Source organism: Nerophis ophidion, linkage group LG01 (genome assembly GCF_033978795.1).
Source record: "Nerophis ophidion isolate RoL-2023_Sa linkage group LG01, RoL_Noph_v1.0, whole genome shotgun sequence".
NCBI classification, from domain to species: Eukaryota; Metazoa; Chordata; class Actinopteri; order Syngnathiformes; family Syngnathidae; genus Nerophis; species Nerophis ophidion.
This window is the reverse complement of record NC_084611.1, coordinates 26,696,921-26,716,611: the sequence shown is the minus strand read 5'-3', so window position 1 is coordinate 26,716,611 and position 19,691 is coordinate 26,696,921. Positions and strand designations below refer to the sequence as shown.

The following is a 19,691-nucleotide window of genomic DNA, read 5'->3' as shown; positions in this document are numbered from 1 at the left end:
CAGAGCTGATGCAAACAGTTGCCACTTCAGTGGCGCTGAACACACATTAACATACATTCATTGGCTGTAAACCCATCCATCCATTTTCTACCGCTTATTCCCTATTGAGGTCACGGGGGGGCGCTGGCGCCTATCTCAGCTACAATCGGACGGAAGGCCAGGGGTGTCAAACTCATTTTAGCTCAGGGGCCGCGTGGAAGAAAATCTATTCCTAGGTGGGGCCGGATATGAAAAATGATGGCAAAATAACTTAAAAATACAACTAGGACAACTTCAGATTATTTTTATTTGTTTTTCTTTGGCCCAAAATAAAAACCAGCACATTCTAAAAATGTAAATATCACAAATAATCCTTAAGAGAAAACATTTCAAGTTAGTTAAATTCTGAGGAAAACAATTTTGCAGTTTAAAAAACACCATGACTAACACAATGAATTAAGACTTATTTTCAGTGTTTATACAAAGCAATTCAACTTTAAGTCACAGCACAGCTAGGATTGAACAGAAACCAAATAATGCATAAATTGAAACACTTCTGTGTATCAACTACCTCATTTGTCAATTCCACTGTTCAATTTCTTTAAATTTTGCGAAGACGACAATATTATTTTTACAGAACTATATCAATGTGTATAGTGTCAAATGCAGCATTTACCGTGCTCGTCCCAGTATAACCCATTTTCCTTGCATACTAGAAAAGCTATTGCAACACCCAGTGGACACATTTAGAACAGCAGTTTCTTTAGTTTGAAAGGCCGACTGAATCCCACTGTTACAGACCACGCAGTCTGATAGTTTTTACATCAATGATGAAATATTAACATTGCAACACATGCCGATACGGCCGGTTTAGTATACTAAATTGCAATTTTAAATTCCCGGGTGTTTCTTGTTGAAAACGTCGCGGAATGATGACGCGTGCGAGTGACGTCACGGACTGTCAGGAAACATTGGCGCAGCACTATTTGTGGCTAAAAGTCGTCTCTTTTCATTGCGCAATTAAACATTATTCTGGACATCTGTGTTGCTGAGTCTTTTGCAATTTGTTCAATTAATAATGGAGAAGTCAAAGTAGAAAGATGGAGTCGGAAAGCTTTAGCCTTTAGCCACACAAACACAAGGTGATTCCTTGTTTAAAATTCCCGGAGGTGAAGCTTTACTATGGATCAGAGCGGTCAAGCGAACATGGATCCCGACCACTTGTCAACCTGCAGGTTTTAGTGAGAAAATTGTGTTAAAAAGTCGCCTCTTACCGGAGATCTGCGGATTTTGCGCCGTCCTTGTATCTGCCGTGACTTCCCTCGGACACTGGCCTCAAGACAACTGTGGACACACCCCTTTCAACTATTAGGTACTTTTTAATCTCACTAAAACACTAGCAACACAATAGAAAGATAAGGGATTTCCCAGAATTATCCTAGAAATGTGTCTAAAAACATCAGAATCCGTCCCGATGCAAACGCCTTTTTTTTTTCTTTCTAGTCCTTCGCTATCAATATCATCATCCACGAATCGTTCATCCTCGCTCAAATAATGTGGAAATCGTTGTTTTCTCGGTCCGAATAGCTCTTGCTGCTGAAGGCTCCCATGAAAAACAATGTGAGGACGTGAGGAGCCCTCATCCTTGTGACGTCATCGTCTGCGACTTCCGGTAAAGGCGCTGCTTTTTTATCAGCACCAAAAATTGCGAACTTTATCGTGGATGTTCTCTACTAAATCCTTTCAGAAAAAATATGGCAATATCGCGAAATAATCAAGTATGACACATAGAATGGACCTGCTATTCCCGTTTAAATAAGAAAATCTAATTTCAGTAGGCCTTTAAAAATCAATCAATCAATCAATCAATGTTTACTTATATAGCCCTAAATCACTAATGTCTCAAAGGGCTGCACAAACCACAACACAAACCACTACGACATCCTCGGTAGGCCCACATAAGGGCAAGGAAAACTCACCCCCAGTGGGACGTTGGTGACAATGATGACTATGAGAATCTTGGAGAGGAGGAAAGCAAAGGATGTCGAGCGGGTCTAACGTGATACTGTGAAAGTTCAATCCATAATGGATCCAACACAGTCGCAAGAGTCCAGTCCAAAGCGGATCCAACACAGCAGCGAGAGTCCCGTTCACAGCGGAGCCAGCAGGAAAACATCCCAAGCGGAGGCAGATCAGCAGCGCAGAGATGTCCCCAGCCGATACACGGGCGAGCAGTACATGGCCACCGGATCGGACCGGACCCCCTCCACAAGGGAGAGTGGGACATAGGAGAAAAAGAAAAGAAACAGCAGATCAACTGGTCTAAAAAGGGAGTCTATTTAAAGGCTAGAGTATACAAATGAGTTTTAAGGTGAGACTTAAATGCTTCTACTGAGGTGGCATCTCGAACTTTTACCGAGAGGGCATTCCAGAGTACTGGAGCCCGAAATGAAAAAGCTCTATAGCCCGCAGACTTTTTTGGGGCTTTGGGAATCACTAATAAGCCGGAGTCATTTGAACGCAGATTTCTTGCCGGGACATATGGTACAATACAATTGGCAAGATAGGATGGAGCTAGACCGTGTAGTATTTTATACATAAGTAGTAAAACCTTAAAGTCACATCTTAAGTGCACAGGAAGCCAGTGCAGGTGAGCCAGTACAGGCGTAATGTGATCAAACTTTCTTGTTCTTGTCAAAAGTCTAGCAGCCGCATTTTGTACCAACTGTAATCTTTTAATGCTAGACATGGGGAGACCCGAAAATAATACGTTACAGTAGTCGAGGCGAGACGTAACAAACGCATGGATAATGATCTCAGCGTCTTTAGTGGACAGAATGGAGCGAATTTTAGCGATATTACGGAAATGAAAGAAGGCCGTTTTAGTAACGCTTTTAATGTGTGACTCAAAGGAGAGAGTTGGGTCAAAGATAATACCCAGATTCTTTACCGAGTCGCCTTGTTTAATTGTTTGGTTGTCAAATGTTAGAGTTGTATTATTAAATAGAGGTCGGTGTCTAGCAGGACCAATAATCAGTACTTCCGTTTTTTTGGCGTTGAGTTGCAAAAAGTTAGCGGACATCCATTGTTTAATTTCATTAAGACTGGCTGGCTACAATCCGGCGTGTTGGTCAGCTTTAGGGGCATGTAGAGTTGGGTGTCATCAGCATAACAGTGAAAGCTAACACCGTATTTGCGTATGATGTCACCTAGCGGCAGCATGTAGATGCTGAAGAGTGCAGGGCCAAGGACCGAACCCTGGGGAACTCCACACGTTACCTTAACGTAGTCCGAGGTCACATTGTTATGGGAGACACACTGCATCCTATCAGTAAGATAAGAGTTAAACCAAGACAGGGCTAAGTCTGACATACCAATTCGTGTTTTGATATGTTCTAATAAAATATTATGATCGACGGTATCGAAAGCAGCGCTAAGATCGAGGAGCAGCAACATAGATGACGCATCAGAATCCATCGTTAGCAATAGATCATTAGTCATTTTTGCGAGGGCTGTTTCCGTGGAGTGATTTGCCCTGAAACCGGATTGAAAGGTTTCACATAGATTGTTAGACGCTAAGTGTTCATTTAACTGCTCCGCAACAATTTTTTCGAGGATTTTTGAAATAAAAGGAAGGTGAGACACCGGTCGGTAGTTTACCATGTGGTCAGGATCGAGGTTAGGTCTTTTAAGAAGAGGATGAATAACCGCTTTTTTGCGGCTTAGAATCAAAATAGTTATTGCCATTGTTTGAAAACGGGTTCATCCATCTATTTTTTACCGCTTATTCCCTTTTGGGGTCACGGGGGGCGCTGGCGCCTATCTAAGCTAAAACGGGTTTACAAACTAGAAATGTTTCTTGGTGCAATCGTGCAACATAAAACACATAACATGGAATAGGTAATAAAATAAAATTAAATTAAATTTTAAACCTAGCAAACTCATCTTGCGGGCCGGATTGAATCTGTTTGCGGGCCTGAACCGGCCGGCGGGCTGCATGTTTGACATCAATGCTGTAAACTATGTGCACTAGTTACTTATAAACTGAATCAGTTTCGCTTAGTAAAATATTCTTATACACAAATAAGAATGATCCGGCAGCAAACCGACCATTTCCCAGTGCTACAGTGCCTCCTTTGTTCGGCTACTTCCGCCCTAACGTAGGGGATTGGCGCCTCAACGACCTTCTGGTGCGTATACCTTTAAATTGACATGAAAAAAACGTGAACATAACGTCAACATAACTTCAAAGAGCGCGGGAAAAAACAGCATCTGCGCGTCTGGCGGGCTGTAAAATTAACCGCCCTTCACTGTCATTGGATAGGTGCCGGGCACCCGTGCGACCGCCTCCACTTTCCTGGCCAATCCAGTGGCCCGGCGCGCATATTTTTCAAACCTGATTGGATAGAAATAACACAACCAATCAAGACCGCGGTTTTGCTTTGACGTTCGGGGTGCTGTCTGGGATCTTTCTTCTATTGGTCGTTTAGGTCACGTGGATGTAAATCCGTGTCGTTGATTGGTCAGTTTGCTGCTTGGGCGCGATTTTGCAACTCTGTACAAGACTTGTGTGGGCGCATTCAGTTCAGACTGACCAGCAGCACCAAGAGTAAGCGCGATTAAAAGTCATTTTTTACTTAGAGAAACTGGGTAGTTGAAGACGGATTTTTTTTGCTCTTTGGAAATGAAGGACATATTCACACCGGATTAACTCGGCGCAACATTTTCTTATACTTATTGAACTCAATAGCCGTTTTTTTCCCAGTAATTTCCGGGGCTTTTTGACATCCAAACAATGGCCGACAGCACGCAACACCCGCATGTCATCTTTTGCAACGACTCGCCCAAGAGGGTGCTGGTGTCCGTCATCAAGACCACGCCGATCAAGCCCGCGCAGGCCGAGGCCATGACGCCCACCAGCCCGGGGTTCAGCGACTTTATGGTGTACCCATGGAAGTGGGGGGAGAACGCCCACAATGTGTCACTGAGCCCGGGCTCATTGAGCGGGGCTTCGTCTCCCAGCGGCACCACCGGAGAGGCGGACACAGCCCAATCCCCCGATCAGATGAAGGTAGAGTTCATTTCAAACTTGGAACGCTAGAATAGTGGTGTGTACCGCAATATCCCATAATACATTGATTGATTGATACTTATTAGCAGATTGCACAGTTCAGTACATATACCGTACAATTGACCACTAAATGTTTACACCCGAATACATTTTTCAACTTGTTTTAGTCGGGGTCCACGTTAATCAATTCATGGTAAACATGTGAGAAACATAATACTTCCATCCATTTATTTTCTACCGCGTATTCCCTTTTTGGGGTCGCTGGCGCCTATCTCAGCTACAATCGGGCGGAAGCCGGTGTACACCCTGGACAAGTCGCCACCTGATCGCAGGGCCAATACAGATAGACAGAAAACATTCACACTCACATTCACACATAATGCTAGTTATCTAAAATAAAAATGTACATTGTCGTTAAAAGCAATAATGTAAATGGACCCGCCTATATCATTAGGGTGTGACTCGTTGGATTTTAAATCCCTTCCTGGTTGTGTAGCGCAGCTGCTGGTGCATGACGTCCCTCTTGGCGCCAAAAAATATTCCCGGAAATGCATGCGCAAACTCTCGCGAGATCGACAAGCCACACCAACAAGTTAATAGGGAAACTATCCATCCATCCATCTATTTTTCTACCGCCTATCTCAGCTAGTGCAGTGTTTTTCAACTTTTTTTGAGCCAAAGCACTTTTTTTTCATTGAAAAAATTGCGCAGGCACACCACCAGCAGAAATCATAAAAAAAACCTAAACTCAGTTGACAGTAAAAAGTCGTCACAAGTGTTGGATATGACTTTAAAGGCCTACTGAAAGCCACTACTACCCACCACGCAGTCTGATAGTTTATATATCATCGATGAAATATTAACATTGCAACACATGCCAATACGGCCTTTTTAGTTTACTAAATTACAATTTTAAATTTCCCGGGAGTTTCGTCTTGAAAACGTCGTATAATGATGACGTGTACGGAAAACATCCCAGGTTTTAAGGAAATATGAGCGCCGCACACACACACAGCTAAAAGTCGTCTGCTTTAACGGCAAAGTTACACAGTATTTTGGAGATCTGTGTTGCTGAATCTTTTGCAATTTCAATTAATATTGGAGAAGTCACAGTAGAAAGATGGAGTTGGGAAGCTTTGGCCTTTAGTCACACAAACACACAGTGATTCATTCTTTAGAATTCCTGGAGGTGAAACTTTACTATGGATCAGAGCGCGGTCACGCAAACATGAATCACGGCAGAATGTCAACCAGCAGTTTTCCGTAAGAAAATTGTGGTAAAAAGTCGCTTCTTACCGGAGAAAAGCTGAGCTTGTGCCGTCCATAAAGCTGCCGTCGACTCCCCTGAGACATTGGCGTCAAGACACCCGTGGACGTACACCTCCGACTATCAGGTACTATTTAACTCACTAAAACACTTGCAACATAATAGAAAGATAAGGGATTTCCCAGAATTATCCTAGTAAATGTCTCTAAAAACGTCGGAATCCGTCCCAATGCAATCGCGTTTTTTTTAAACTTATTTTTTTATTATTATTTTTTTCTAGTCCGTCGCCATCAATATCCTTTTTGTTGGAGGCTCCCATTAGAAACAATGTGAATATGTGAGGAGCCCCCACAAGTGTGACGTCTTCATCTGCGACTTCCGGTAGAGGAAGGGCATTTCTCTTGACACCGAAGGTTGCAAACTTTATCGTGGATGTTCTCCACTAAATCCTCTCAGCAAAAATATGGCAATACCGCAAAATGATCAAGTATGACACATAGAATGGACCTGCTATCCCTGTTTAAATAAGAAAATCTCATTTCAGTAGGCCTTTAAAGCATAAGCAAGCATGCATGACTATAGCTCTTGTCTCAAAGTAGGTGTACTGTCACCACCTGTCACATCACACCCTGACTTATTTGCACTTTTTTGCTCTTTTCCTGTGTGTAGTCGTTTGCTTCTTGTTTGGTGGCTTTTCCTGTTTTGTTGGTATTTTCCTGTAGCAGTTTCATGACTTCCTTCGAGCGATATTTCCCACATCAACTTTGTTTTAGCAATCAAAATTATTTCAGTTGTTTTTATCCCTCTTTGTGGGGACATTGTTGATTGTCATGTCATGTTCGGATGTACATTGTGGATGCCGTCTTTGCTCCACAGTAAGTCTTTGCTGTCGTCCAGCATTCTGTTTTTGTTTGCATTGTAGCCAGTTCAGTTATAGTTTTGTTCTGTATAGCCTTCCGTAAGCTTCAATGCCTTTTCTTAGGGGCACTCACCTTTGGTTTATCTTTGGTTTAAGCATTAGACACCTTTTTACTCGCACCCTGCCTCCCGCTGTTTCCGACTTTAGCTACCTGCTGCCACCTACTGATATGGAAGAGTATTACACGGTTACTCTGCCGAGCCCTAGACAGCACCGACACTCAACAACAACACATCATTTGCACACTATAATTACTGGTTTGCAAAAAATATTTTTAACCCAAATAGGTGAAATTAGATCATCTCCAGTGGGACAGTGGTAGAAAAACACTGAGCTATTGTACTTTAAATGCCCAATAACCAAAGCGCGTAGACAATGGGAGTCTTTGTTAACATATTATGCAGTACTGTAAAAGTTCTAAACATATTAAAGGCCAGCTGTTAAGTAGAATGAGATTCAATACAAGAGCTGGTAAAAAGTTTTGTCATAATTTTGCTGTTCAAACAATAGCAGCTGTAGTTCTACATCACTATAAACTACAAGCACAATAATCAACATATAGTTAAATGAATGCATATTTTCTCAACACAGGTCATTATTCTCTTAATACAGGTGTATGTTGCTTGAGTTTCACCTGTGTTTGTTGTTGTTGTCGTCGTCTTCAGGACGGCATCCGGAGAGGCCGTCCAAGAGCTGAGACCGTCCGAGAGTTGATCAATGAAGGTGAAACGTCCTCCAGCCGCATCCGCTGTAACATCTGCCACCGGGTGTTCCCCAGAGAAAAGTCGCTTCAGGCCCATAAGAGAACACACACAGGTGAGTAGTAAGCCCTTGTGAAAGCATTTAAGGAAGGAAAAGTGTTTTACTATTTACTTTCATGTGAAGCCTGATTTTCCTCCTCGACACTGAAGGACGTGTGTTGCTACTATCTCCTAGGCGAGCGACCATATTTGTGCGACTATCCAAACTGCGGAAAGGCGTTTGTCCAGAGTGGTCAGCTGAAGACGCACCAGCGGCTGCACACCGGAGAGAAACCCTTCGTCTGCTCGGAAAAAGGTAACATTTTTAAGTTATTCTTACTTGTCTATTAGAGTCACTCATGTGATATTTGGGGGCTTTTCAGTGGCTTTAAATGTGGTTAGTCATTGACCACAATAACACCGCTAAGGTGCAGCCATTATAATAAAATAAATCAATACATTGCTTAAAAATAAAATGTGTGCGTATATATATATATATATATATATATATATATATATATATATATGTGTATATATATATATATATATATATATATACATATATATATATGTATGTAGCGTATTTCCTTGAATTGCCGCAGAGCATATAGTGTGCGCCTGCCTTGAATTACTGCCGGGTTAAACTCGCTTCGCAAAAGAATTAGCGCATGCTTAGTATTACCGCCTGGTCAAACTCGTGACTTCACGAGTGACACTTCCCCTGTCATTATTTTCAAAATGGAGGAGGCTGATTTCAATACCGGTAATTTGAAATCGCATAAAGGGAAGAAGATTAAGAGCTATTCACTAGGATTTAAGGTCCAAGCTTACATCACACTCAAATTTTTACTGCATGCCTTTGGTAAGTGTCAGAGTGAGAAGAGGTTTTAAAATAATTTGCACGTTTACTTTTACCGCATGCCTTTGGTAAGCGCAGGAGTGAGAAGAGGTTTTAAATTAATTAGCGCCCCAGCGGCAATTCAAGGAAATACGGTAGGTAGGTAGGTGTGTGTGTGTGTGTGTGTGTGTGTGTGTGTGTGTGTGTGTGTGTGTGTGTGTGTGTGTGTGTGTGTGTGTGTGTGTGTGTGTGTGTGTGTGTGTGTGAATATGTATATGTATGTCTTGATTGGATTATCCAGAGAATAGTGCTCCATACCGTGGTAGAGCGCAATATGTATGTGTGGGAAAAATCACAAGACTACTTCATCTCTACAGAACTGTTTCTCCTGATGATTGAGGGAACCCCTCATGAAACAGTTCTGTAGAGATGAAGTAGTCTTGTGATTTATATATATATATATATATATATATATATATATATATATATTTATATATAAAAATGGCTTCACGGTAGCAGAGGGGTTAGTGCGTCTGCCTCACAACACGAAGGTCCTGAGTAGTCCTGGGTTCAATCCCAGGCTCGGGATCTTTCTGTGTGGAGTTTGCATGTCCAAAGACGTGCACCTGGGGATAGGTTGATTGGCAGCATTAAATTGGCCCTATTGTGAGTGTGATTGTTGTCTGTCTATCTGTGTTGGCCCTGCGATGAGGTGGCGACTTGTCCAGTGTGTACACCGCCTTTCGCCCAATTGTAGCTGAGATAGGCACCAGCGCCCCCGTGACCCCAAAGGGAATAAGCGGTAGAAAATGGATGGATGGATGGAGGTATGGCAGTGATATTAGTGAGGGTGTTCATGATACTACCTTTTATTCTAAACTTACCACAAAATTAACACAAGTAAATAAGTTTAGTTCACACATTTCACATGTTGGAAAAGTTTATGGTGAAGTAAGAGAAATTTCCACTCCTAATACATAAGTTGATTGAAACTAATTTCAGTTTTCTTTTGAATGCCCTGTCATTTATTAATGATTGAAGGGAAACAAATCCCTCAAACTCTATTATTAAATCCTTGGAATGTAAGCTTGGAAATAGTGCGACTGGTAGTTAGGGTGTCTGCAGGTTTAAAGAAATCAAATTTAGAAGACAAAGAAACAAAAACTAATTTTTCAGCATACCGACAAAAAAGTACAAGGACATAAATAGAATATATTGTAAATATAATAATTCATTCATGGCTCTTTAAAATTGGAAAACAAACTTCTTAACCTAATTAAAACACTTTATATTGTGAATTTTTATTTGTTTGAAACTGAAATAAATATTGGCAAAACATTTTTCTGATTTGCCATAGAATGTCACTGACTCCATGCCCATTGTTTTCTCGCCGAATATGCAGTGTGCTTTGGATCTATCTACCTTGTATCTTAATACATATATATATGTGCACCCCTTCCTTTGGGACAGCTTCATTAATAGTGCAGGCGTCTTCACAGGCTTTCGTAGCGATGCTGGCATTTCAGGTGGCTGAAAATGGATGAAATAAAAACATGGGGTTTTCATGGTGGTGTACTTGGACATGCACAGGTTCAAGTCAGGGCTGGGCAAAATGTATGATCAGGATTATTTTCTGGTCGATCACCGTGATCAGTTATTAGCATACATTAACTCAATCAAATATGAAGAAAATGTAAATAGTAGGGATGCAACCATACTCTGTACAATTCTGCACGGGACAATTCACCCTCATGGGCTGAATTCCTGTGTGTGTTTGTGTATGAGCACGAGTGTGCCTGTCCACCGTGAAGAAAGTAAGGCTCATGATGTAATTAATGTCCTGTCACTGTTGTGATTAATGTCCAGTCACTGTTTTTTTTCTTCAGAAGAAGAACAAAAACAAAGAAATATGGCCAACACTGGCATAGAAGTTGAAACACAACATTTAGAAGGAGCAGCTACTTCAGCGACAGACTTTAGTCTCACTGGAGCTCACATTTTGGTGGGTGTGGTAATCCTGCCCTCAATGCTGACTCACAGGCAGGCACAGGATGTCTTTGTGACTGAACTATTGATCCGACTGAGAACAAACTTACCTACTGAATTATTTCAGGATTTTTTTTTTTAATCACATTTTTTGTTTGTGTTTGCTGTCAGTTAACTCCTCAGATATGCTATGTACTAAAAAAAACTAAAAACTATAGCCACTTTTTGTGCAAATACATTTTGAGTTTGTAGATAAAAATCATTTTGGAATAGAAATATAATATACCATTTGTAAGTGTTTATTTGTAAATGTTAATTTGAAATAAAAGTCTTTTAGTATTCAGTGTGAGGGCTGGGCGATATGGACCAAAACTGATATTGCGGTATTTTCAGGCCAAATGGTGATATACGTTATACTGTACAACGGTATCTTAAACAAAACGTGACGAGTGCTTAAGGTTGCTTAGGCGTTTTATGGCTAGATAACTAGTGTTCAGAGGACTCCCATCACTTTTGTTGTAAGTAGTAACGTAACATGTTGTTTACTCATTAAGTAAAATCAGAATCAGAACCCGACATACTTTATTAATCCCCGAGGGGAAATTTAAATTTTCAGCACAATCAGCTGCTGCACTTGGTTAGTCTGCACGGACTATGAGTACAGGCAGGAGGAGTAGCTAAACTTTTGACACACTTCGCAGCATAAAGTAGCTATCACTAGCTGCTGTGCTAAGGCACAAACATAATTGAACAACATAAACAGATGAGATTAGTGATAAAGTCGCTACCAGGAGGGATATAGGTTCTCGAGTAAAACGGTGTATGTTTATTTAAATAAAGGTGTAGTCACTCACCAATAGCCAAATGCAGTGAATAAAGTATTGCATTACTCTGGAGTCAAGAAATCGGCACCGGAGCCGCCATAGTCTTTTAAAAAGTTTAGAGAAGCCTACCTAAACACACAAGGGGCAAGGGTTGAGCCAAATAGAATTCCCTTGCCCTGCTCATCAGGTGCAGAGAAGAGTAAACGGCCATAATTAAGGCACATCAAAAGAAATGACAGTAATGTCTCAAATATGTATCTCCATTTTAAAATATACCGGTATTAAATGTAATACCCGTGTCCCGTCCCGGCCTATTTAGTACAACATTGATTCTTTGTTTACTGCAGAATGTCGTTTTTGATGACAAGCAAAATAATGAAAGAACTTTGAGAGGTAAAACATTTTTCTTTTTACACTCACAAATCGTACTGAAAACTAACCGAAACTGTAGCCCTAAAATTGAGATACAAACTATACCTTGAGTTACCTGTTTTGCTGCACCTCCAGTAAACAAATATATATATATATATGAACAAAATGACAGAACATGTAGCTGAAGGCAGAAAAATGTATGTTTGATGTCACGTGCTGTTTGAGGGCCTCATATATGTTCACCGAAATCACAAAATTGGCAAAAATAAATAAATACGGAATCCACTAAATGTGGTAAGTTGCAGGAAATTACGTAATGTTACTGAATTGTGGTCTCAATGAGGATAAGAAACATTTGTCTGGAGAAAATTTATTTACGGAGTCTGCACTTTACAAACAAGCATGATAGGTAATATGTTTTTTTGTGCAGATTTGGTGACGAATTATTGTCTAAAAGCCGTGTTAAAGACACTGCGCTACCACTGCTTATGATAGCCAGCTTGGCTGTTGGGGACGTGACCACAGATAACAGTGATTTATTGCAGCCTCTTGAACATCTTCATTGTTAAGTTAATAACTTGATGGCATCCAATACCATAGTTTAAGATATGTGGTTTCTTTAAATTAAATTTATTAATGTAAATCCAAGGCATTTATTGGTATATTATGTTGTTGTGCTTTTTGTTATTTAGTTTGTCTATTGACTCAGTATGTTACTAAGACGTTCAACTAATCTTTAGTTTCTTTCGCTTGACTGGCAAGATAACAATATATAAAAAAAGTGACAATCATGCGATTGGATGGTATGAAAAATGTATTTTTATTTTTTTATTTTTTATTTATTTTTTGCCATATTGCCCAGCCCTGGCAAGGTTTGTATAAATAAAGGCATTTGGTGTAAAAAAAAAACCCAAGCCATAACCATTCACGTATTTGAATTGCTGTGGTGACCCCTTGCAGAAAACTGAAAGAGAAGGGGAAAAAAAATAAATATATATATACATATATATATATATATATATAAATAATAAATATATTTTAATATATCGAAGTTCACGTTGAGTTTGTAAATAGATTAGGATAAAAAAATGTATGATTAAAAGTATATTTTATTTGTATATACGTATCAAAAGGGATATAGATGATAAATATTATTGAAAAATTTGGGGGGGGCTAAATGTTGAATTTTGTGTACCATATAAAGCAGGGGTGACCAAAAAGTGTGACCCGCAGTTGGCTATAAAATGTAATTAATTTGTACATAAGGATTAAACATTTTAAAATAAAAATATTGATTGTTACATTTTTCTTTAAATATATTTAACCTCTTTAATTAGTCTTAGTTTGCTTAATTTTAATATAAAATGGTGAAAAATATCAACTGTATATTGAACATTTTCTGTATGGCCTTAATTGGGAAAAGTTTGGACACCCCTCTAAAGATTTATTGATACATACATAAGAGATGTACCGGTAATTTGATTTGACAATGACGCGCTACACTACAGCACCATGTCTTTGTAGCTCTTTCACCCTATGGCCTTTATTGAATGAGTGTTTTTTTGTCTCCAGGATGTGGCAATCGATTCACACACGCCAACCGCCATTGCCCCCGGCATCCATTTTCCCGCCTCAAGAGGGAGGAGCCGAAAGAAGGGGTGGGCAAGGCACAGTCTGTGGACAACAAGGCGGTGGCAGAGTGGTTAGCAAAGTAAGACATTGTCCACTTGATAAATGATGCATTTTAAGGTTGTTTTTTTGTGTATTTACCAAATGATTCCTCGCAGGTACTGGCGGACCCGCGAACAGCGCACCCCCAACTCCCCCACCACCACCAAGGGGAAAGTGCAGAGCAAAGCCAGAGCGCAAGATCAGGAGCAGCGGGATCCCATGGAGTTCCTTCAGTCCGATGAGGAGAATGGCGAAGAAGAGGAGATGGTAGAGGAAGAGAAGGGCAACCACGGCGGAGCCGCCAAGCGCCGCCTCCAGGAGCAGCGTGAGCGTCTCCACGGCGCTCTGGCACTCATCGAGCTTGCCAACCTGTCTGCCTGAGCAGCACTCTCCCTCATTTCCCCAAAATTACTTATGTCCAGCTCCAGTCTGCCTTCCTTCCTGTGCTGTAGCTCGAAAACCATTCCCTTACACAGATCCTCTATTGCAGGGGTGTCCAAACTTTTTCCACCAAGGGCCGCACATGGAAAAATTAAAGCATGTGGGGGCCATTTTGATATTTTTTATTTTCAAACCATACCAAAATACAGATTTTTTTTTTTTACCTTTAGGGCTCCGGGGGACCATAAAGGGTCTAAGTCATTATAATGTTAAAAACAAGTCAAATTATGATTTTTTTTTTTTTAATTTAATGCTTACAGTAGTAAATCTCTGCAGTATATCAACTTCAGGTTGATATTAAGTTTTTAAAAAAGGCATTATGCCTTTTCTGTCAAAGACAATTTTGTTTTTTATTATAAAACTGAAATATGCAGTATTTCCCCCACTGCCCAAAACATTCAGAAAGCAATGTTTGATGTGAAGTAATAAGAGCCTTAAAAAGATCAATAATGCAGGACACCATTGATTTGAATTATTATTATATAATATATTATTTTTGAGTAATTACAGTGAAAAGATAAATAAAATCCCATTAAAAATAAAGTGATACATTTTTATTAGTTTGTTTTTATTTTCAACATTTAAGTTATGAGATCAACTTCAGATATATCTGTCAATTTTACATTTGAACTATTATTTTTGTTTGTTTTATGCTCTGTTGTCAAAGAAAACATTGTTTTTGTATGGCTACCATGCAATATTTTGCACATAAAACATTTTAAAGTGAAATATCTGAAATAATCAAAGCCATGAATAGGTCAATAATTCATTATAACATTGTTTTTTGGAGCAATGGCAAAAAAAGAATAATAAAGATAGACAAAAGAAGATAAAACAGCCTGCATGGCAGCTTTGTGTCAACATTGCAACTTTTTCTAGTTAGATTTCACCTCATTCCCCTTTTTTTTTGGGAAAGTTTTTTTTAGATTTTTGCAATAGCATTTCCAGAATGTGTGGCGGGCTGGTAAACTATTAGCTGCGGGCCGCAAATGGCCCCAGGGTTGTACTTTGGACACCCCTGCTCTATTGCTTCAAGAACTGGCTTGATATCAGTGTTTGTCCACAGCAACAACACCCCTCCCTCTGGAAGGCACAAGCTAAAGCACCTTATTCAGCTTCCATTTATCCTTTTAGGCTGCTATTGTAGATTTAACTATATGAAGAATGTCGCTCTTGTCGGCCTTTTAAAGGCAATCAAAGAGTACCTATTGTGTTTTTAAGTTGTTTTCTTGTTTGCACTTTGACGGTAACAAGTTTTTAAAGGTATGATTGGCGTATGTGATTGTAAATATGGTTGAAGAGTAGATGACAGGGTGTAACACCTCACGGTCTGACTCAAAGTCTCTTTGGTGTAGAACGGGGGTCTCAAACTCAATTTACCTAGGGGCCGCTGGACGCACAGTCTGGTTGAGGTTGGGCCGCATCAGGTATTCCACAAGAGAAGCTTTGTTTAAAAAAAAATTCCAATCTTCTCGAATATTTTTATTTATTTTTTTAAACACAAAATAAAATGAAAAATACATGAACCAATTAAAAATTAACAAGAAAATAAATAGATATACGTTTTGGGCTGTGAAGTATATTTTAATTCCACTTGGTGTTACAGTCGTGTTTAGGTGACGTATGAAGAGCGACTCAATTCACAAAATGTAATTTCCGCAATGTGCGTCATTTCAGCTTTTTTTTCCCTGTAATCGCTGCACAGCGGTTGAATAGTAGACTGGTAACAGCCTCGTTTGTTTTTGCGCCTGATGTTCATGTCTTTCAAGATGACATGAACACCATGACATTTGTAGATGGTACAAAGTACCGGGATATTGAGTGCAAAAAGACGAATGTTCCTGGAGTGTTTTATCTGCTGTACTCTTGTTACAGGAAAAAGAAACGGAAATGACAGAATGCTGTTGTGGTAAATGTAGTCAAAGAAACAAAACAAATTACGTCAAATAGAAATGTATGTAGTGTTCATCATTTTAGGCAATGCATTAAGTGGGATGTAAATAAAAAAAGACCCACAAATAATGGTGGCCCTGTTATTCGTCCAGGTTATCGGGGGCTGTTATTGCTGGAGTTCCCTTCTTTTTTTTTAACCCTCCGTGTCACTTAGATTTATTTTGTTAGAGCGACATGTGTATTTAAAAAATATTGTTTAGGGTGCCGCAATTGGCCCGTAGGCCGCGAGTTTGAGACCCCTGGGGTAAAACAAAGGCGAAAATTGGCTTTTACCTGCACTAGCAAAGAGATTGTGGCATTTTTGTAAGATACTTTTTTATAGTTGGACGTGGGTCATGTTTCTTTTCTGTGAGAAGGACAGGTGATCATTGCAAGCCAAATTCACTCCTCACAACATTGGACCACATGCACTTAAGACTCTTTTCCACCTAGCAGTACAGTTACGTGCAAAATATTAGGTCTGCCACACTTTAGCTTTGTTTCTACAGAGCAGTTAGTTTACGGTATAGTTTGTATTAGGTAAACCGCAGCGTTTTTGACACATATTCTGTATAACTGCTGCACAAGTCAGACAGCTACAAATACTTTCAACACAAAGGTGCAGTAGAAGCCTGTCTTAGGTGTTAAACTGGAATACAGTTTTAAAAGAAAGTGTCGCCCATCTTCACACAGGGTGTTGAATACATTGGGTTTCTTACAAATAGAAACAATAAAATGTAGCCAAGTTACATTACTGGGCTTTACAGTGGGATCCGAAAGGCAGCACTATGGTACCAATAGTGGCGCTTGTCAATTTGGTTTTCAGATATTCATAACTGCCCACTTAGTGATGAGAACAAGTAAAAAGATTATATTGACTATACTGTACTCCTTGGTAGAAACAAAGCTGAGACAAAATATTAAAGGTTGGGTGTATATCAGTAAAGAGGCTCGTGGCATTTATTTTCCAAATAAGCGGATTGACAGTTATTCTGGTCTCAAAGTTTGACTTTTTTTAACCTTTTTGGTCAGTATTTAAAGGAAGCACTTGGGTTTATTTTTAAAGAATAATCTTGAAATAAGGCTTGCAATGCCCTAAATACACATGCTGTCCAGGAAAAAGGCTCCAGTTTGTTATAGATTTGTGTTAGTCGTGCTGGTTTTTTTCTTTGTCTTTAAAGCTACACTACATGAGAACATTGTATCACGCTCCCTAATAACCCTACTTCAGTTTTTGTTTTATTTTCGGAGCAAATTGTGCACTAGAAACCAATCATGATTGCAGTTTTTGGATTCCCAAACATCACAAAAGGTTAAACTGGAAATTAGATTAGAATCAAGTCACCAAAAGTATTTTGAGTATAGTATATTCTAAATCATTTCTTCTAACTCATAAACTTTTTTCTTTATTTTTTGGAGTGAGTGTGGTGTGCAAAAATAATGGCATTTAATATATACAAATTGTTAGAATAATACTGATTGTGCATAACTTACCAAAAGCTTGGACAAATAATTCTAGAATCACTTCTCTCACATTCTAACATTTTCATACATGTATAGAGTGACTTTTACTTGGTTTGTATGGTAAAGTTTCTTTAACAAGCTGTCCATTTTATTATAACCTTGCTGGTTTTCAATAAATAAACAATCTGATCCGTACATTGTGTATTGTTTTTCCTCCCTTCTGCAACATTTGTATTTTTATTAAATCGTCTTGACACTCCAATATGGAGCAAAACAGCACCACCAAGTGTTGATTTAACATGATAGTATATATTAGTGAACAGTTGTTTTGAGTGAAGGCTCTTCTGCAGTGAGAATCTTCAGATCTGATGCTTCATTGGTCCGCTGTGATGTTTTGGTGTTAAATGTTAGATACGAATAAGCAAGTCCACCAGCCAGACTGCAAAGACAAAACATTTTTAAGAGTTTTAATTCATTTAGCTAGTACCGGTACTTGGTGTTGATTCAGTCTCAAATAGTTTTTGTTTTTTTTGCATAAAAACTAACTTTGTAGCTATGCCAAAATAATCATGTATAGGGAATAGTTTAGTCAAATGTGTTTTTTGTTTAACACCATAAATACTTAACTACAATAAGCATGAATAGAAGTCGGACACTCACCAAATACTGAGGCCCAGGAAGTTATTCCAAGAGAAGAGGTAGTCTCCGCCCACAAACATGCCAATAAAGGCCACTGCAACATTCTGTGGAACATTCCATACCAATCTTTAGATGTGTGATTAGCTTTTATTGTGCTACATTTCCTTATGAGCTAAAATCACAAACCGCATTTCCTTGAATTGCCGCAGGGCATATACTATGCGCCTGCCTTGAATTATTGCCGGGTCAAACTCGCTTCCCAAAATAATTAGCGCATGCTTAGTATTATCGCCTGGTCAAACTCCTAACGTCACGAGTGACACTTCCCCTGTCATCATTTTCAAAATGGAGGAGGCTGATTTCAATACCGGTAATTTGAAATCGCATAAAGGGAAGAAGATTAAGAGCTATTCAGTGGGATTTAAGGTCCAAGCTTACATCACACTCCAATTTTTACTGCACACCTTTGGTAAGTGCCGGAGTGAGAAGAGGTTTTAAATTAATTAGCGCCCCGGCGGCAATTGAAGGAAATACGGTAAGTCAAAGTCATCATTTTAACATCATTTTATTTGGCCCGCAAATTCCTGTAAATAATGGGTGTCACCGTTAATAATTTGATATTTCTTGATAAAAAATATAATGCATGCAAATTCCATTTTTGACGCAACAAGTTATTCTAAGGTTTGTTCTGTAATTTCTTTTTCAAATTAAATTATACACTACCTCAGCGGTGTCAAACTAATTTTAACTCAGGGGCCACATGGAGGAAAATCTATTCCCAAGTGAGCCGCAATGGTAAAATCATGGCATGATAACTTAAAAATAAATACAACTCCTGGTTGTTTACAAAAATAGAACAAGCACATTATGAAAACCTACAAATCACAAATAATCCTCCAGGCAAAACGCTTCAAATTTGTTGAAAATTCTCAGGAAATTGGTGCAGTTTCAAAAACAAAATGAGCTTTGACTTTGTCTCAGTGTATCTACAAAGCCAAGATTAAACTTTAAATCACAGTCTTTCTGGGATTGAACAAAAAACAACATGTAAGCTCTTCTAGGTATCAAATACCTCCTTTGTCATGTTCACGTATCAATCCAGAGCTAACTCAACAAACCGTAAAAAACAGAGGCAAAAACAATTCAAAAGGGTTAAGTTCACCTTTCTTGTGTTTTTGGGGCATTTTGGGGCAACGAAGGTGACAAACAACAATGTGTTTGAAGCAGAAGACAAAACAGCAAGTTTTAAGTTTCATGTGGGTCGAGGAGGAGGAGCCACTGTCACCCTTTACTGTGTACCGTTTGCTTGGCTCACAGAATTGCTATTGTGAGCTCCAGTGGACACATTTAGAACAGCAGTTTCTTTCCTTAAAAGAAAAAAGCAGCTAATTTTATCCGGGCCGGATAAAACCTAGTTTGACACCCCTGCAATACCTGAACTTAAATATCTGCTTGTCACTTTGACTTCTAAATCCAAAGAAGGTTTTACATCAGTTTGTTGGTAAACAATGACAAAAAAATCAAATGAGGGGGCAACTGTGTAATAAT

At 39.3% G+C, this 19,691-nt stretch overlaps 2 protein-coding genes and 1 long non-coding RNA gene across 3 annotated transcripts in view; 1 reads left to right on the top strand and 2 right to left on the bottom strand.

The window, feature by feature from the left end:
* Window positions 1-83: 83 nt before the first annotated feature.
* LOC133552645 (uncharacterized) lies at window positions 84-12,793 on the bottom strand. The gene is made up of 4 exons (XR_009806735.1): window positions 10,237-12,793; window positions 8,110-8,278; window positions 7,871-8,024; window positions 84-1,323 (listed from the first exon to the last, which is right to left on the bottom strand). It is a non-coding gene; the product is annotated as an uncharacterized LOC133552645 (long non-coding RNA).
* Window positions 4,524-17,699, top strand: znf367 (zinc finger protein 367). The gene is made up of 5 exons (XM_061899937.1): window positions 4,524-5,050; window positions 7,902-8,052; window positions 8,173-8,292; window positions 13,569-13,707; window positions 13,784-17,699. The coding sequence occupies exons 1-5, from the start codon at window positions 4,775-4,777 to the stop codon at window positions 14,046-14,048; spliced, it is 951 nt and encodes a 316-aa protein (XP_061755921.1). The 5' UTR covers window positions 4,524-4,774; the 3' UTR covers window positions 14,049-17,699.
* Window positions 15,576-19,691, bottom strand: part of slc35d2 (solute carrier family 35 member D2) — a 17,333-nt gene continuing 13,217 nt past the window's right edge. The window contains exons 11-12 of the mRNA XM_061899925.1: window positions 18,165-18,247; window positions 15,576-17,943 (exon numbers count right to left, since the gene is read on the bottom strand). Coding sequence (XP_061755909.1) covers window positions 17,817-17,943; window positions 18,165-18,247 — 210 coding nt within the window. The 3' untranslated portion in view covers window positions 15,576-17,816. The remainder of the gene's footprint in view (window positions 17,944-18,164; window positions 18,248-19,691) is intronic.